The 20,678-nt window shown below is 32.8% G+C and overlaps 1 protein-coding gene across 1 annotated transcript in view; it reads right to left on the bottom strand.

The window, feature by feature from the left end:
• LOC126883846 (uncharacterized) overlaps window positions 1–20,678 on the bottom strand; it is a 154,101-nt gene that overhangs the window by 68,014 nt on the left and 65,409 nt on the right. The window contains exon 4 of the mRNA XM_050649522.1: window positions 13,648–13,704. Within this exon, the coding sequence (XP_050505479.1) occupies window positions 13,648–13,704 (57 nt within the window). The remainder of the gene's footprint in view (window positions 1–13,647; window positions 13,705–20,678) is intronic.

The raw sequence follows: 20,678 nt of genomic DNA, 5'->3' as shown, positions 1-20,678 counted from the left end.
ATAATATGTTAAAAGAAAATCGACCAAGAAAGAAGAAAAGACTAGGTGGTGACTTTAGTGATGACCAACCTATATTAAATTCAGAAAAAAATTTCAAGTTGAAGTCTATTTCAAAATTTTTGTCCGAATTATTGGAAGTATCGAAAAACGATTTGATCAAGACAAATCCCTCTACATTCTAGAAATTTTTATACAATAAAAAATGGTATGCCCTTAGCGCATCATTTGCTGAAAAATTCAGAAACTTTTATTCTACCATATCTGTGACTGGACTGCAATTTAGAGAAGAATTCGTCAACTTTGCTGATAAATGGATTGTATTAAAAAATAGGATTTTTCAAAATATGTACTGAAATTATAGAAGAGAGCGTTAATGGTGAATATGTTCAGTTCAGAGAAAATATGAAGGATGACATTATTAATCTAAGTGATAATGAATATGAAGTAACCAATGACAATATTGTTGATACAGTGAAAACTTTACCAACGTGTTGTACTAAAGTGTAAAGATTGTATAGCTTGCTGTTAAGCTGTTTTACAAGTACAACTTATATCAGTGAGCTCATCCAAATTTAAATATAGTATACCTTGCGAAAGAACCTTTTCAACGATGAAATACATAAATCGGTTAAGAATTACTTTAACACAACATCACTTGGAAACATTTATGTCAATGGCTATTGTATGAGCTTAAAAATGATGAAATTATAAGTAGTTATTGCACAAGAGCTCTAAAATTATTGAGTATTTCCCGAGTGTCACTTTGGCAGTTTTAATTTCACGAGCCGAAGGCGAGTGAAATTATGTCAAAATGTCACGAGGGCAAAAATTCTATATTAATTTTAGAGTTCGAGTGCAATTTGTTGCGATTATTTCATGAATAAACCTGTTCAAAACCAAAATTTTATTGTAATTTATATATGTAAGTACCAATTAGTGAAATTAAACACACAGTTGTTATAAATATGTATTTGACGGTTGAAAGTCATCACTTTTATAATTTTTAAAACATTTGTCATTAATGTCACTGAATGTATTTTTTCGTAGCAACGAAGGGCATCTGACGTAATATGCTTAACGACGGGAGATTATCAAAAATTATCACCTTAATTTGCATGTCTGTAGCTTTCTATTGGTCAGAATCTCCTATGAATGAAATAATCGACGAATTTGCTCAAAAATCTACTCTAATGCGAAAATTATTGACCCAGAGTTAATTATTTTATAAAATAATTGCAAAATAATCTGTAATTTATTGCGCTGTATTAACATTTAAATATTGTTAAATTAAAGTATTTGTACTATACTTGTATTTGTACTCTCTTGTATAATTGATTTACTAAAATTCAATTGTGGCTTACTTCCCATCAAAACTAGTTAATTACAAAAATTCCACAGGAAAATAGCTTCAGAATAACACTAAAATTCAGCTTAATACATAATTAAAAACCTCGGGCGAAAAACATTGGATATCTTAATCATCCATGTTATAATTCACATCTTTGTCATATGTTCCGATGACGGATCAATTGTAAAGGGTTTTTACCCTGTTATTTTTACTTTGGTGGCTTGCATGTAGATTCTAAGATTGCACTGATGATGATCGGTCAACCGATCGAAAACTAGTTCTGTCTTTGATGTAGCCCTGTATAGGGATTTTAACAAATATACCTTTTATAAAGGATTTTATATAATTAAAAAAATTTCAAATATTTTATTTAACTTTTATCTTAATTACATTAAATTCATATATAACATTTTGTTCAAAAAATTATGGTTTCTGCCTTTTTTTTTCCTTCTTTTATGGCCTTTGGGAACTGCCCATTTAGTCAGCAACACTTCTTAAAATCAACGCCTGATCATACACCAAGACCATTACGAATCAAATCGATCAAGGGTAGGGAACGAAAAAAAAAACTTTTCGTACCCAGGTCGTTCAGGGTGACTAACCACAGTATAAGTAGGGATAATACGGGGTATTATTAATTTACACGACTAATTTTATAATCTAAAGTTTCAATTTACACGACTTAACATAATCTAGAACAATCCTAAAGATTGACGGTTTGTTCAAAGCTAGTAAGGTCATCAGATTATATGGGGGATAAACGTTTTTCTGCCTGGCTGCAAACAATATTTTCATACATTTACTATTTGTAAGATTGCTTATTCTTAAATAAAAAAAAACAGCAAATTAAAAAAAAGTCATTAAATTCAAAGTTTTATGTTTAATTAAAAAATAATTTATATTTTTGTTTTATTAATAACGAATAAAAAATCCTGATAATAGAAGATAAAATGAGGATGGGAGGCCGCTTTTCTATAAAATCACCGGGCCGCTTGAAAAGTTCCAGCACGCCACTGGTACATTATACCGGGTGTCCACTTATATTTTCCCCCATTTTAACTGCCTATAACTTCTAAACGGCTTAAGATAGAAATATGCGGTTTTCGATGAAATGTTTTATTTTAGTAAAAGTTTTGTCTGAATGGATTGAATTTTTTATATCGCTTTCAAATACGAAAATAAAAATGGCGGATTTTAACAAAAACGTTGTTGACTTTTTTTTAATGGAACACCCAGTATATTTTTTTGTAAATTGAAAGAAAGATCATTCACCTATACAGCGATATAAAGTTTTTCAAAATCGGTTGTCAAATTACTGACTAATTAATTTTTAAAATGAGCGGTGCAACGTTGATATCACATACCTAAATAACATAACTAAGCAAAATGATATTAGGTATGTTATGTGATTTTCACATTGCATCTTTCATTTTAAAAATTATTTGCTCAGTCATTTGTCAACCGATTTTAAAAAAATTAATATCGTTGGATAGGTAAATGACCGTTTTTTCAAGCTACAAAAAAATATACTGGGTGTTTCAATAAAAAAAGTCAACAACGTTTTTTTTTCCAAAAATCCGTCATTTTTTATTTAAAAGCGACATAAAAAATGGTCATTTACCTAAAAACTTGAAAAAATGGTCATTTACCTATCCAGAGATATAAATTTTTTTAAAATCGGTGGTGAAATGACTGAGCAATTAATTTTTAAAATGAGAGATGCAATGTGGAAATCACATAACATAATATCAATTTGCTTAGTTTGTTATTTAGATATGTGATATCCACGTTGCACCTCTCATTTTAAAAATTAATTACTCAGTGATTTCACAACCGATTTTGAAAAACTTTATATCGCTGGATAGGTGAATGACCTTTCTTTCAATTTACAGAAAAATATACTAGGTGTTCCATTAAAAAAAGTCAACAACGTTTTTTTCAAAAAGCCGCCATTTTTCTTTTCGTATTTGAAAGCGATATAAAAAATTCAGTCCATTAGGACGAAACTTTTACTAAAATAAAACATTTCAGCGAAAACCGCATATTTCTATCTTGAGCCGTTTAGAAGTTATAGGCAGTTAAAATGGGGGAAAATACAAGTGGACACCCGGTATTATAGGTCCATAAAGTAACGCATAAATTCATTATTTCTTAAACCGGCGACTTTAAGGAAAAATCCAGAAACAGGTCGATTTTTATTTTTAAATTACGATTTTTTGGCATATATATCATACTAGTGACGTCATCCATCTGGTCGTGATGACGTTATCGATGATTTTTTTAAATGAGAATAGAGATCATGTGATAGCTTATTCGAAAGGCTATTCAATTCTCCATTCACTAATATAAACATTAACATAATTATTTATACAGGGTGTTAAAAAAATTATTTATTTAATTACTTGAGACAAAAAGAAGAATGTATGTAATTTATTTAATTCAAAATGCGTTTTGCTGTTGTCACAAAACAGGAAAAAACTGTTTATTTGACAAATAAATATTGTTTTTCGCTTAAATTCAATATTAAAGCTGCCACCCGCCTGCCTCTTGGCATTTCGTTTAAACGAAAATCAATGTTTATTTTTAAAATAATTTTTTCTGTTTTCTGACAGCAGTAAAATCTATTTAGAATTAAATAAATTACAATACATTCATCTTTTTGTGTCAATTAATGTAATTAAAAATTTCTTTTGACACCCTGCATAAATAATTATGTTAATGTAGTAAAGAAAAGAGAGACGTTCTCACAAACAATTTATTTTACAACTGACGACCGGTTTCGCTGTCTACACTTTGCACAGCATCTTCAGGTCCCGGTTAAAGTAAAATTAAATGCTACAAACAACAAAAAACCAGAGTTTTTTTTGTTTTTTTTTGCTTTTTGTTCTTTTTTGTTTTTTTTTTGTTGTTTGTAGCATTTAATTTTACTTTAACTGGGACCTGAAGATGCTGTGCAAAGTGTAGACAGCGAAACCGGTCGTCAGTTGTAAAATAAATTGTTTGTGAGAACGTCTCTCTTTTCTTTACTACACTAGTATGGACTCACACATGCAACCCATTCATTATTTGAATTATGTTAATGTTTATATTAGTGAATAGAAAATTGAATATCCTTTCAAATGAGCTATCACACGACCCATATTCTTATTTAAAAAAATCATCGATTACGTCATCACGCCCAGAATGGTGACGTCACTAGTATGATATATATGTCAAAAAATCGTAACTTTAAAATAAAAATCGATCTGTTTCGGGATTTTTCCTTAATATCGCCGGTTTACGAAATAATGAATTTATGCGTTACTTTATGGACGCACTGTATGTACATACGTGCAAAAAATACATGAAAGGAGAATATTAACTAATTTTATAACTTCCAAAAATAAAACAAATAAAAAATCTTCCACGTTATTAGTGATTCAGGTGTGATTCTTCTTCTTAAGGTTCCATCTTCTATCTTCTATCGGAGGTTGGCTATCAACATGGCAATTCTTATTTTCCTTACAGTAGCTCTAAATAGTTGGTTAGAGCTCTGACTAAACCATTGCCTTAGATTTCGTAACCAAGTGATTCCTCTTCTTACTACATTTATTTTAACTTTTATTTTGCCCTCTATAATCAAAGCAGACTATAACGAGAGCCCCCCCCCCCCAGTCCCTACTGTCATCATCTTATAAAGGTTTTGGTTTTTGGACCCTTAGGGATCCGGGTAGCCTGCGAGGTCTTTAGGAATTAGTCGCCTAAGTTTGAGCTTGTGCTTTCTTAATGATACATCCGCCTAGATTATTTAAGACATTTTTACACCTCAGTCACCCCCATTGTGATTTCTTTTTCTTTTTAAACTTACACAAATTCCAACAGCTACCAATAAGTTAAATAAATTCAATAACCAAGTCAACACAAAATTGCTTCTTTAAACCTTAGGTCTATTGACAACAAGATTTGGTTACTGACTTCAGTTCTCGAGTACATACATTTGTGTAATGTAGTTTGCCTAACCACCTACACTAACGGTATACGTGAATACATTTTTAACTATTAACATCTAGTTTACTGAATTTTAAATGATAATTTTTACAATGGAGTGTGTTGTTACATCATTTCTACCTTTAACAAACTGTACACGATAGTCTTTAAATATGACAGGTTAATTTTTCAACTTCCTGTGGAACTGTCATTTCTGTCTTGTCATCGTTCACAGGTTCTATCCATTTCATTGTCACTTGCTGCTGCACTTCCACCATGTGAACAAGTCGAATCACAGCTCAGATGTTACCTGGGGCATATTAGCAAACATTTCAAATCCACGCTTAAATCAGTTTTCAATCGATGTTTCCTTAACGGATTACTTTTACAGGGCTTTGACCCTAATATTTTTGTAAATTATATCTTGATGGTTAGCATGTAAACTTCACGTGAGTATAACCTACAACTTTTCATAACCGTAGTCAAAATTTCAAAATCTTTGCATTATTTTACCAGGTTATATTCATTTTAGGTAAGCACTGATGATGACTGGTAAACCAGTCGAAAACTAGTTATGTGATTGTGGTGTAGCCCTTTTTAGGGATTTTAAATATACCTTTTATAAATGATTTTACTATTTTTTGTATTACATGGTATACAGCCAACTACAGGAAAACTTTTTCCTTGTGGAATTCTAAAAGGTCGTAGGGCTTGAGTTGATGATGGTCAAATGTATTGAGATTTATTATTCTATCCAACCCTGGGTAGTTGCACAGAACGTGTTCCGCCGTATCGTCATTCTTCTGCTTGATTATATAAACAAGAAAAAAATATCAAATTGTATCGCCGAAAAGAAAATAACTGCTTCGAAAAATATAAGCCTTGTTGCCAATGATGCAGAATGCAGAATCAAGTTAAAGCGTCCACTATACCATTTACGAACCCGTGTTGAGCTGCCCCCCCCCCCACTTGCAAAAATTAAAAAACAAATAGCCCTGATTTATGAGCTATTTATGAGCTTTCATATTCCGCAAACTAAAAATTTTGAGCTCGTTCCACTGAGCAGGAATTTAATACTTTTACTGAGTCAGCCCCCCCCCCCCCACTACTTAAAAATAGGAATATTGAATCGGTTTTTGCGGCAGAATTACGAGCTATTTATGAGCTCTTGAAATTATATAGTTTTGATTTTTGAGCTCATCCCCTTCACCCCCAAACAACCCTTTATTGATTTAACTTAAGAGAAAAATGCTGAGAAAACTTAAAATATATCGTATTGCGGATATAATTCCTATAGCTTATATACTCTAAGAATAAACTATTAAATCACGTGCATTTCGATTATTGAGCTACAACCCCTTCGCAAGAAAACCACCCTATCTTCCCGGCTTAAGAGAAAGTTGTACTTAAATGCATTAAATTAATTATTTGGCGACTACATATCATTTAATAATTTATAAGCTTCCAAATTACCCGCATTTAGATCAGTAAATTGCAATTTATTTTGTATAGTGCAGTCACTGAAGGTAAAAATCAACGATTAGCTTCAATTTCGGTGAACCTTCATCGATTTTCACGAAAATTGGTCAGTGGTTAGAGGATACCTCAAGAAACAAAGGTGCCATGGTACCACCTTGCGCATTTACACTGAGGGTGGATACCGTCCCTTCTCGGGGGTGAAAATTATTTTATAAAAAATAACTGCACAAATCTATAAAAGAACAAATTATAAGCAAAATTTATTATATAAAGTTATTAAAATAAGTCAATACTTTTTAAGTTATTAAAGATCAAAAATTTTAATTATTCGTGAAAAAAATGCAAGTTTTGAAGCGGTTTTTCGTAAATCACTGAAAAACTGTAAGTTTTTACAAAAAAGTTAATAGTAGTTTAATTCGTATAGCTTATATTTTAAGAATAAACTCTTAAATCACGCGCCTTTCGATTATTGAGCTACAACCCCTTCGCAAGAAAACCATCCCATATTCCTGGCTTAAGAGAGAGTTGTACTTAAAATAATTTAAATTAATTATTTGGCGACTAGATATCGTTTAATAATTTATGAGCTCGCAAAATATACGCATCTCAATTATTGAATTGCCAGTTTCTTTCTATAGTGCAGTCACTGAAGGTAAAAATCAACTATGACCTTCAATTTCGGTAAATTTCCATTCATTTTCACGAAAATTGGTGAGCGGATTTTGATGCTATCAACTTTTTCTAGAGCTCATTTTTGATAGGTATTTCTAAGTACTTTGACAAGTATTTAGTACCTAAGTGTTATAAAATGCATCTCTTTCCCGTTATTTAAGCTTGAATACTTAGATTTGAACAGTCGCAGAACAAAATATACATTTAAGTTATTGTCAATTCGTGAAAATGAATGGAGATTTGTCGAAATCGAAGGTCATAATTGATTTTTACCTTCAGTGACTGCACTATAGAAAGAAAATGGCAATTCAATAATTGAAATGCGTATATTTTACGAGCTCATAAATTATTAAACGATATGTAGTCGCCAAATAATGAATTTAAATTATTTTAAGTATAACTCTCTCTTAAGCCGGGAATATGGGATGGTTTTCTTGCGAAGGGGTTGTAGCGAGTGGCGCTATAATCGAAAGGCGCGTGATTTAAGAGTTTATTCTTAGAATATAAGCTATACGAATTAAACTACTATTAACTTTTTTGTAAAAACTTACAGTTTTTCAGTGATTTACGAAAAACCGCGTCAAAATATGCATTTTTTTTCACGAATAATTAAAATCTTTGATCTTTAATAACTTAAAAAGTATTGACTTATTTTAATAACTTTATATAATAAATTTTGCTTTTAATTTGTTCTTTTATTGATTTGTGCAGTTATTTTTTATAAAATAATTTTCACCCCCGAGAAGGGGCGGTATCCACCTCAGGGTAAAGGCGCAAGGTGGTACCATGTCACCTTTGTTTCTTGACGTATCCTCTAACCCCTGACCAATTTTCGTGAAAATCGATGAAGGTTCACCGAAATTGAAGGTAATCGTTGATTTTTACCTTCAGTGACTGCACTATACAAAATAAATTGCAATTTACTGATCTAAATGCGCGTAATTTGGAAGCTTATAAATTATTAAATGATATGTAGTCGCCAAATAATTAATTTAATGCATTTTAAGTACAACTTTCTCTTAAGCAGGGGAAGATAGGGTGGTTTTCTTGCGAAGGGGTTGTAGCTCAATAATAGAAATGCACGTGATTTAATAGTTTATTCTTAGAGTATATAAGCTATAGGAATTATATCCGCAATACGATATATTTTAAGTTTTCTCAGCATTTTTCTCTTAAGTTAAATCAATTAAAGGGTTGTTTGGGGGTGAAGGGGATGAGCTCAAAAATCGAAACTATATAATTTCAAGAGCTCATAAATAGCTCGTAATTCTGCCGCAAAAACCGATGCAATATTCCTATTTTTAAGGCTGACTCAGCCCCCCCCCCCCCCCACTAAAGTATTAAATTCCTGCTCAGCGGAACGAGCTCAAAATTTTTAGTTTGCGGAATATGAGAGCTCATAAATCAGGGCTATTTGTTTTTTGATTTTTGCAAGTGGGGGGGGGGGCAGCTCAACACGGGTCATTTACGAAGTCGATCGAAGTTCCGCGAGCACGAGAGTGTAGAGAGGTACTTCATGCCACTTCGCTTCGCCTCGGGCTACTTCCATGCTGTGTCGGTTTTTGCGACCGAGTCAAAGGAATCGAAGTTGAACGAGTGTGTAGAGATGCACTTCGGACAACTTTCCCTAGTACTTCGTCGAAGAACTTCGCGAGAGTGTAGAGCTTGCTTAAAAATCTATGTACAGACTGTGACTGTGTATAATAATTTCAATATCAAAATAATGTAAGACAAGAACTGAATATCTGCTCGATAAATGAGAGAACAGAAGAATACAGAATAAAATGGAAGCAATAGAAAATGCAAGAAGGATACCTATGAAAGAATTAAGTCAAGCTTAATGTTGGAACAAGCAACAAATGCACAACAAATGAAATGAAAAAGAAAAAGACTAATCGTGAGGTAAGAACTGAACGTAACATTATTATTTATTGCATATTCTTTGATATTCGATAGCATATTTTTCGAATTATTTAAAACCTAGTTCAAATATCCATTCTGTTCATAAAACAACACCCATTCTTCACGAACCAACCTTCATATGTTTTAATTAATAGTGCAATTGCCCCCTTTCTTATTCAAACTTTCGTTCCATGATATAATTACTCTATTTTTAGAACGGGCTTATTAAAAATGCTTCCATTCTAATGTAAATACTCGTAGAGCTCCTATATATGGGCGACGGCGACATTCCTACATACATTTACATACATTGCAACTACTGCAAAAGGCTCAGTTATTTGTCCAAGTGGGACAGGAGAGCGATGGTTGATTTGCGCGATAAGGAAATAGCTACCTGGATAAGTCAATATTTGGTTTTTACAAAACGGTGGTTTTGTTCATTATTAAATTGATATGCTTTTACAGTAGAGTAAATATATTGATTGTATAATAGTTACTTATTGGCAGTTACTTGGCAAAAATCGATGTTTAATAATAGTATGGTATAACTAGACCCAAACCCAGATATCCAAAGTGAAAGTTATCCTCCAACACCAAATTGTTCTATATGGTCCACATAATGTGCAAAAAAACTTTACAACCATCTCCCTCTACAACTTAAATCTGCAGCATCTTTCCCCAAATTCCATAAACTGACAAAAGCCTACCTATCTGAAAGACCATATTATTCAATAATCATGATTTTCTTAATCAATAACTAAGAAATTACAGTACCCTTTGCACAAGTAGTATTTTTATTATAATTTTTTTGTCTATATTTGGGTGTCATATGCAGCAGCTTAACTTTTAAACTTATTAATTACTAGGTAGAATATGCATTTGCAATTTACTTAAATTTTGCAATTGATTATTTCTGTTTAACTTCATTATTATTGTTATTATTGTAAATATATTGACGATTTATGTAATTTTAGTAAATTGGATTGTTTTGTTTTCTTGACTTTTTGTATAAGCTTTGTCGATAAAATTGTACAATTTTTCATGACAATAATAAAGCATATTTCTATTCTATCCTATAATGTTCGGACAAAAGCCACAACATTTTGAGCGTCGGGTTTGGGGGGGGGGGGGAGAGGGGGAGAAATCCGTAAATTCGTAGTTTTTTAAGTTTTTCGTCAATATTTCTAAAACTATGCGGTTTATCATGATCAACCTTCTATACAAAAATGTTCTATATTAAATTTCAAATAAAAAAGGCCCTATGCATAATCCTTCTAAAATGAACGGTTCCAACTTTACGGAGGTAGTATAGTATAATTATTCCAAAGAAAGCCTAACCCAAATATCCAAAGTAAAAGTTTTCCTCCAACACCAAATTGTTCTATATGGTCAACATATTGTTCAGTAAAAAGTTACACCATTTTGAGCGTCTGGTTTGGGGGGGAGATGGGGGAGAAGTCGGCAAATTAGTAGTTTTTTTACGTTTTTCGTCAATATTTCTAAAACTATGCTTTAGCGTAAACAATGTTCTATACAAAAATGTTCTACATAAAATTTAAAACAAAAAAGGCCCTAAACATAATTGTTATAATATCAACGGTTCCAGAGTTACGGAGGGTGAAAAGTGGAGGTTTTCGATACTTTTTATATTTGTTGGGCAATTTATAACATTATTACTGATAAAAGAAATTTTTTTAACAGGATTGTGTTTTGTAAATAAAATTTGCTATTTCAGTGGCCGATGGTATGTTAGTTATAAGCCCTTGAAGAAACGTCAACCTCACCACCCAAAATCATGATCAATTGCCCAAAAAATATAAAAAGTATCGAAAATCTCCACTTTTCACCATCCGCAACTCTGGAACCGTTGATTTTATAACAATTATGTATAGGACCTTTTTTGTTTTAAATTTTATGTAGAACATTTTTATATAGAACATTGTTTACGCTAAAGGATAGTTTTAGAAATATTGACGAAAAACTTAAAAAAACTACTAATTTACAGACTTCTTCCCCATCTCCCCCCCAACCGGACGACCAAAATGGTGTAACTTTTTACTGAACAATATCTGGACCATATAGAACAATTTGGTGTTGGAGGAAAACTTTTACTTTGGATGTCTGGGTTAGGCCTTTTTTGGACCAATTATACTATACTACCTCCGTAACTTGGGAACCATTCATTTTAGAAGGATTATGCATAGGGCCTTTTTTTATTTCAAATTTAATGTAGAATATTTTTGCTGTAGAAGTGCTGTTCATGCTAAACCGCACAGTTTTAGAAATATTGACGAAAAACGTAAAAAACTACGAATTTACCGATTTTTCCCCCTCTCCCCCCAAACCCGACGCCCAAAATGGTGTGACTTTTTTCTTAACATTATGTGGACCATATTGAACAATTTGCTGTTGGAGGATAACTTTCACTTTATATGTCTGGGTTGTGCCATCTTTTGGATCAATTGTATCATACTATAACAAAAAACAGAATTAAAATGTTATATGAGAAAATTACATTTTCACTACGATGACAAGGGCAACTCAACTGTAATTATGGACAAAAGTCAGTATCAGGACCTTACCCAAGAATTGGTCACAAATGGACTTTACACAAAACTAAAAAAGCATCCAACCAAATCACTGGCAAACAAAACATATAGAACGCTGCACAAATTTAACTAGAATACCTACCTGGTAAACTACCAAAGAACAACACTAACACACACTACAGAAGGACAGCACATCTACATGGAGTCCCAAAAAGTAGGAAAGAAAATGTACCAGAACGTCGGCATCGATGACTTTGACTTTGAGCGCTTCAGAGTCTCTTGAAGACAATAATTGAAGAAAATAACAGATCACAAGAAATAGGCAATAGGTACAAGCCGACAACATATGTCTTTATATCCTTCAAAACCTTATAAAATAAAATAAAACTAACAACAAACAAATTCCTTTATTTTTTGCCTCCACCCTTGCTTGCCTGTGACTGCTCTTCTCCATACAAGGACTCCTAAAAGGGCTTGTGCGTCGCTGTTAACTGTGCCTTCCCAGCGTTTTCTTGGCTTTCCAACCGGTCTCTTTCCCTGCATTCTAGCATGCAGTGCTCTTTTTGGTAGCCTATCCTCTCCCATTCTTATCACATGTCCGGCCTATTGCAATCTTTGTATTCTAATGAAATCTGACAGGGGTGCTTCCTCATAAAGTTGATAAAGTTCGTTGTTGTATCGACTTTTGAAGATTCCGTTTTCCCTCACAGGTCCTAGTATTCTCCTCAGTACTTTCCTTTCGAATGTGTCGAGTTTGTTTTTGGATATTTCTTTCAGGACCCAGGCTTCACTGCCATAGCATGTTATTGGTCAAATAAAAGTTTTATAGATTCTCATCTTTGTATTTCGGTGAACACTTTTAGACCGAAATATATGGGAGAGGGCAAAATAAGCTCTGTTTGCCTGCGTTATTCTCTTCCGTATTTCTCAAAAGCCACAGCCATTAAAAGACTAATTCTGCCTTATATTTTCAGGTCATCTCCATTGTCAAAGAAGAAGAAGATTCAACTTTACCAAGCATACGTCAGGTCAACAATGTTATACGCTGTCCCAATATGGAGCTCAACTACCAAATTCAACTGGAAGAGACTAGAAGCCACCGAGACGTCATGCTACAGGATAATAGACGGCGCAGCATGGCAGGATCGGGTGACAAATGCAACCGTCCAGGAAAGGCTCCAGTATACACCACTGAGGGAGGTGGCCGAGAAAAGGACTCATTACTTCTTCCACCAGGCCACAAGAAGACTCCTTAGAACCAGAGACATCCTCGAGAATAACAGGATCCAGAGGATGATCAAAGAACAACATCGTCTGATCGACCATATGATCAGACAATAGCCAGGTGGGTGCAAACCGGTCAGGAAAGTAGGTACGGAGCCAGAAAAAGTACCTACAGAAGAAGACGTCCAGGATACAACAAGTGGAGAATCAACGCCGAAAGGATGGAGTTCAAAGGAAGTGGTGCACTCGCGGAACATTTAGAAGAAAATAAAGTATCTTATGAATGAAATGTATATATTATTAGGGCAATAAATGTTTTTATTTTTTTATTTTTATTTTTATTTTATTTTTTCCGTATTTCTCCGTCTTCTGATCCGTCGGCATATATTTATACTCCCAGGTATGTAAACTTTCCAACCGTTTCAATGTCATTGCAACGAAGGGTTGTAACGCCACGGAATAAATAAGTATGTAATTATTTAAGAGAGAATAAAAAACTAAACATACCTTTATAACTATTTCGAAGTCTTTCTATATTCTTGCACTGATATATCCACAGAACATCTGCAACAAAATAAAATATCCATAAGTAACCATAGCTCATTTTTAATGAGATTTAGAAATATTACTCTTTCTTTATAAACAATAATGTGTTTTAGTGCTTATTAACATACAAATAAAAGAAAAATCAACCTTTCTTTCTATCTGAAAATCGTTTAGCAACTTTACGCTAAAACCTTTTATAACGTTTCATCAAGTCATAAAGCTTTAAAACTTTATTCAGAGCCTGTATGTTCGACAAGATAAGCATTCGCTTGAATAATATTTCCTTTTTGCGAATAATTCACTCAATGCAACAGTAAAAGCAACATGTATCCGATAAATCGATACGCACTCCTGAACAGTCAACTGCAGGAGATAAATATTTTATTGAGTTGGTATAGGAATGTTTATGATAAAAAATAATAGGTATTGATTTATAATAATAACAATTGTTTTTATTCAGTTGTTATTTAGTCGATTAAAATACACAAATAGTTTATTTTTATATTGTTTAAAACAGAATGGTATTCGTGAAAATAGATATACTTTCGATTGTTATTAAATAAATGATTCCTTTTTACTGAAAACCTTTTACAAACATACTGGTGACGGATAAAAAAATGACAGAAAAGATAACTATAGTAATAATTATCTGATATAATAGAAAGTATTAACACAATTGGAAAAATATGGCTATACTCCGTTTGAAAATGACTGACGGCACAGATTTTAATAAAACAGCTGAGAATCCCAACATTATAAACCAGTGACAAAGAATGTTGACAAAAAACCGGAAAAGAATATAGAGACATGAATGTACATTGCTGTATACTGTAGAAAGACCGTGGTAAAATCTTATGGACTTTTGCTTCAGTTTCTTTCTCATCATCATCGTCGCAGTACGACTCTTTCGGACTATGGCTTAGACGACTTAGACTAAAGTGGATCAGTCCTCCTTTCTCTCTATTTTGGTTTAAATTTATTGTATGTCAGATATGATTTTATTATCTATCTTCATTTCTTCTCATATCCATTTTTCCTTTCCACTGTTTTATTTTCATAATTTTTATGTCGTTTTATGTCATTCCATAATCTTGTTGTCGGTCTACGTTTGGAGTTAATCTCGGAGCTTTTTGACCATGTCGTTTGCCGGTCCTCTGATGATCCTATCCATAATTTGTTTGAACTCTTTTTCTGTCTTTGTTTACTTTTGATCGTATTTCTTCGTATCGGATGATGTCAAGTCCTATTGTAGAATAATAATCATTATTTTTCTTTTAAGTCTTCTGAAGTTTTTTGAAACATGTCGTTTTGACCTGTTTCCTGTTTTTAAGCATCTTTTTGTTTTTTTTTCTGATTAATTTACAATTAATTCTTGAATTATTTCTTCTTCAGTTGTTGCCATGGTCACCCATGATCATTATCAGGCAGTTAAATTCCGTCACATTTTCAAATTGAAATTTATTAGTCTTCAGATGCCGTCTTTGTTTAATTGCTTTTAGTTTACTTCCCCATGTTTCTTAGATTCAGTCTAGACTTCGTTAATTACCTTGTCAATACTAGTTTTTGTTTTTCCTGTAACTACTAAATCATCTACGTATACAATACATATACAATTATATGTATATTCTTTATAAATATTATATTCTTCTTGTTCATATTTGTTTTCCCTTTCGTTATATGATAGAGTCCCCCTCGATTTATAAATTTGCATTTGCTTCTCCTAGTGTGACTTCTAAGTGTCTCTTAGGTAAATTTCTTTCAAAATTCGAGAAGAAGAAGGCAAGGAAAGAGAACCAAAGAAAAATGGTTTTACAACGCATGTAGGGAAATAGAACAATAAGAAAGTAAATATGACAGTTACAATATGCACAAAAAATAAAATTGATGACAAACAAGAACAAGTTTAATACGTCACCCAACAGTATAAAAGATAGCGATGGAAATATTATCTAGGAGCCATCAAGGATCTTAAAAACATGGAAATCCTATATAGATAAATTATTTGCATCGGACAGGACTGATGATCAGCTAATCAGCAAGAAGGAGAAACAGGACCTTCTATCCTTAAATCAGAGATAGAAGATGCCATTGCAACACTAAAAAACAATACGGTACCAAGTCTGGACAATGTACACTGCGAAACACTAAAGATCCTTTGTAAATCAGACAAATAATTTCTTAATAATCTAGTTGCACTTTTCAACAACATATACAATGACAACATCCAAACCCAAGAAATTTCTTGAAGAATGAAATTTTCGAGTGAAGAAAGAAACCTACTATTCTCAAAACGTGCATCAACAATTAAAACCAGATCCTATCTTAAGTATCGTTGCTTTTACCGATGCATTTCCCACATTATGTCCTCACACTCGCACAATCACAGCCCAAACAACACTTTCCACTTGTCCTTTACTTTCATGCCGATGTTCAGCTGTTATCTCATAATATTTATGTACAAGTTACATTACCTCGTAGATAAACACCAATCCTGAGCCATGCTAAGGTTTTTTATTAACAAGCTAGAACATCATTTCTGCATTAGAATTTATCGTAATGAGTAGTATTTACAACAAGACAGGCGACTGAGTTTTTATGCGATCACGAAAATGTTGAAGGAAGGATTGCTCGATTTTGGGTAATTAATTTGGTGTGTTTTGAGAAACAGTATTACAAAAACCAAAACCATTTTACGAAATACAGTCGAACCCGCTTATTATAATACCGGTTAAAGAAATATTCCGGTTTAAGGAATAGAAATTTGAGGTCCCGAAACGTTTATACTAGCAAACAATAATCGGTTATTGGTTATAGGAATACTTTTGCTTGGTACGAAGGCTATTCCAATAAGCGGGTTCGACTGTAGTAAGAAACATACTGAAAGCGACTAAAAAGAAATATATGAAAAAATAAGGAAAAACAATAAATGGAGAATTTAAGGGTAATATTTTAAAAATTTAACCAAGGGTGTAAACATTTTTGTCATCTTATAAAGGATCTTTTGGTAGTCTGTATCTATCTCTTAGTGTTTTTCCAGCTATTGATCTTGAGGTACTATAGCGACAAAAATAAACGAACGCATAACTCTGCAAGAGGAACAGCAAGGATTTCGGACAGGAAGATCATGCACGGATGCAGTTTTTGTAATAAGACAAATAAAAGAAAAGTCGCTGGAATACAACTCACCAGCATGTGCCTGATAGATTTGAAGAAAGCGTTTGATAGAGTGACAATTCGGGACGCGAGATAATATATTTATGCAAACTCAAACGTCATCACTTATACTACAATGTCGCGCTCGCTTGATTAGCAATTAAAAAACAAAGGGGTTTTCGATATTATATTGCAAAAAATTCTTCGGGATTTCATCAATCGATGTTTAAAGAATATCTGCCTACCTTGGGAACACTGAAATTTTCAGTTAAATGTCCGATTCAGGATTAAAAATGGCCGATTTCGCAATTTTTAAATTTTTAATCGCTTATGTGTCAAAAACTATTAACCTAAGAGAAAAGTCACTCTAGACCTTTTCTGTTTAGAATGATTCAAAAAACCTAAAAAAAACCTTGTTCGATGCAAAAAAAATAATTTTAGGAAAAAACCCTAATCTTTCCCTCGCCTGGCAAGGTCTTATGCTGTTCAGAATCGCCTGTCATTGTACACATTTCTTCTAAATGGCTTACTCAAACACATACTTAAATTTAAACTTTACTGGAGAAAGTTTATTTTACCCCCTAAATTTGCACTTTTCGATTCACCTGGTAGATACACGTGCAAGGTTGATGCCTGCCAGGTCATGTTGTGCTATGAATTATCACTATACAAATTTATAGCCTTACAGGAAGACCGTTACTCGGAGGGTTCACTAGCTCTTAGACTATTTAGAACTTACATATCGATGGCTTAGTAGTCTAAGAGCTAGTGAACCCTCCGACTAACGGTCGTCCTGTAAGGCTAGAAATTTTTCTAGTGATAATTCATAACACACCAAGGCTAAAAACCATGACCTGGCAGGCATCAGCGGTGCACGTGTATCTACCAGGTGAATCGAAAAGTGCAAATTTAGGGGGTAAAATAAACTTTCTCCTGTAAGGTTTAAATTTAAGTATGTGTTTGAGTAAGTCATTTAGAAGAAATGTGTACAATGACAGGCGGTTCTGAAGAGCAGAAGACCTTGCCAGGCGAGGGGAAAGATTAGAGGTTTCACCTAAAATTATTCTTTTTGCATCGAACAAATTTTTTTTAGATTTTTTGAATCATTCCAAACCGAAAAGGTTTTTAGTGATCTTTCTCTTAAGTTAATAGTTTTTGTTATATAAGCAATTGAAAATTTTGAAAATTGCGAAATCGGCCATTTTTAACCCTAAATCGGACATTTATCTAAAAATTTCAAAGTTGCCAAGGTAGGTAGACATTCTTTAAACATTGATTGATGAAATCCCAAAGAGCTTTTTGCAGCACAATATCGGAAACGCCTTTGTTTTTTATTTGCTAATCAAGCGGGTGCGACACTGTAGTATAAGTGAGGACGTTTGAGTTGGCATAAATTCATTATCTCGAGAATGGGCAAATTTCAAGAGAAATACTCAGACAGGTCGATTTTTATTTTTAAATTAGGACTTTTTGGCATATATATATAATACTAGTGACGTCATCCATCTGAGCGTGATGACGTAATCGATGATTTTTTTAAATGAGAGTAGGAGTTGTGTGATAGCTCATTTGAAAGGTTATTTAATTCTGTATTCACTAATATAAACATTAACATAATTATTTATACAGGGTGTACAAAATTTTTTTTTTATTAAATTACCTTTGATTAAATTTGACAAATAGAAGAAAAAAGTTTTTTGTACACCCTGTATAAATAATTATGTTAATGTTTATATTACTGAATAGAGAATTAAATAACCTTTCAAATGAGCTATCACACAACCCCTACTATTATTTAAAAAAAATCATCCATTACGTCATGACGCCCAGATGGATGAGGTCACTAGTATTATATATATGCCAAAAAGTCCTAATTCAAAAATAAAAATCGACCTGTCTGAGGATTTCTCTTGAAATTTGCCCATTCTCGAGATAATGAATTATGCAAACTCAAACGTCCTCACTTATACTACAGTGTCGCGCCCGCTTGATTAGCAATTAAAAAAACAAAGGGGTTTTCGATATTTTATTGCAAAAAACTCTTCGGGATTTCATCAATCAATGCTCAAAAGAATATCTACGTAACTTGGCAATATTGAAATTTTTAGATAAATGTCCGATTTAGGGTTAAAAATGGCCGATTTCGCAATTTTCAAAATTTTCAATCGCTTATATAACAAAAACTATTAACTTAAGAGAAAAATCACCAAAGACCTTTTCTGTTTGGAATGATTCAAAAAATCTAAAAAAAATTTGTTCCGATGCAAAAAGAATAATTTTAGGAAAAACCCCTAATCTTTCCCCTCGCCTGGCAAGGTCTTATGCTCTTCAGAATCGCCTGTTATTTTACACATTTCTTCTAAATGACTTACTCAAACACATACTTAAATTTAAACCTTACAGGAGAAATTTTATTTTACCCCCTAAATTTGCACTTTTCGATTCACCTGGTAGATACACGTGCACCGCTGATGCCTGCCAGGTCATGGTTTTTAGCCTTGGTGTGCTACGAATTATCACTAGAAAAATTTCTAGCCTTACAGGACGACCGCTAGTCGGAGAGTTCACTAGCTCTTAGACTATAGTGTGAAAACCTCGTATCTAATTAAATTACAGTTTTACAGGAAAGGCAAAAAACTGATTTTCTGCATAATATAACCTAAAAACAAAAATTACGTTACGTATTTTTAATTCGAGCACATTGAGACAAATATCTGATATTGACACAGAGCTAAAAGTGTTAAATGTTGCTATTAAATTGGAAATACAAATATTAACTATGAAAAACACGTAAATATCCTTGCAGTATATAGAGCCTTTGCCCAAGTAACTATGATAACCTCGTATATCTTGATATACGTGTTTTTCATCTCAAATGAGGTTGTGTTTATTATTATTTACGAGGTTTTCATTTTTCATAGCTTATTGCACACCTCCAAATACTAGGTCGATACAATACAAATCTTTTGATTTAAGGTTCATAAAATGTTTCTATATGCCGGACTACCTTTTGTTGTTTACAAAAAACATTTCTGCAAGTCGAATCTCTCAAACAAACACTCAAAATTAAGTACAAATTCTTGGTTATAAATATACGTGGTATTCACACTAAATCAAGAGAGCAATTGATATACAGTAGAACGTCGATAATCCGGACGTCAAAAATCCGGACCGTCAATAATCCGGATATGTATGTAGCAAAAATATCTGATTCTTTTAAAATAAATTAAGAACTTCGCTGCGAAAAACGAACCTCTACCGCAGTTCAAAAATATTTTACATATTTTTTTAAAAGCCCAAATAGTGTCTGATGTTTTTACTGTACACATGGTGCTATTATAAATTAATTACAATACAATGTTTAAACATAAAAAAATGTTTTGATTAATTTCACCTCTAGACAGTTTACTGTACAAGAGAAAATATAAAATTTTAAAACGTTTGTTGTACTTTAATGTTTATACTGGCCTTTTTTGAGGTAATTTCGATAATCCGGATAATTTGATAATCCGGATGGGGTCCGGTCCCAATTAATCCGGATTATTGACGTTCTACTGTACGTGGTTTCTTTTTTCGGCTGTAGAAAATAGTCTAGTGTATTTGGATTTTTTCTAACAGTTGTAAATCGTGAGATACAAGGTTTTCAAACTAAAACTACCAAAATGCCATTTTCGAAAAAAAATGAGATACGAGGTTTTCACACTAAGCCATCGATATGGTTAATTTTTGACTGTTAGCAATGATTTTGCTGTGATGCTGCTGGCTACATTAACAATAATTATCTCAAAAAAATCGTAAAACACCAGTCATTATAACGATACCAGATTATTACACGATAC

The sequence above is a fragment of the Diabrotica virgifera genome, chromosome 4 (genome assembly GCF_917563875.1).
Source record: "Diabrotica virgifera virgifera chromosome 4, PGI_DIABVI_V3a".
NCBI classification, from domain to species: domain Eukaryota; kingdom Metazoa; phylum Arthropoda; class Insecta; order Coleoptera; family Chrysomelidae; genus Diabrotica; species Diabrotica virgifera.
The sequence above is the reverse complement of the archived record's forward strand: the minus strand, read 5'-3'. Positions and strand labels throughout refer to the sequence as shown.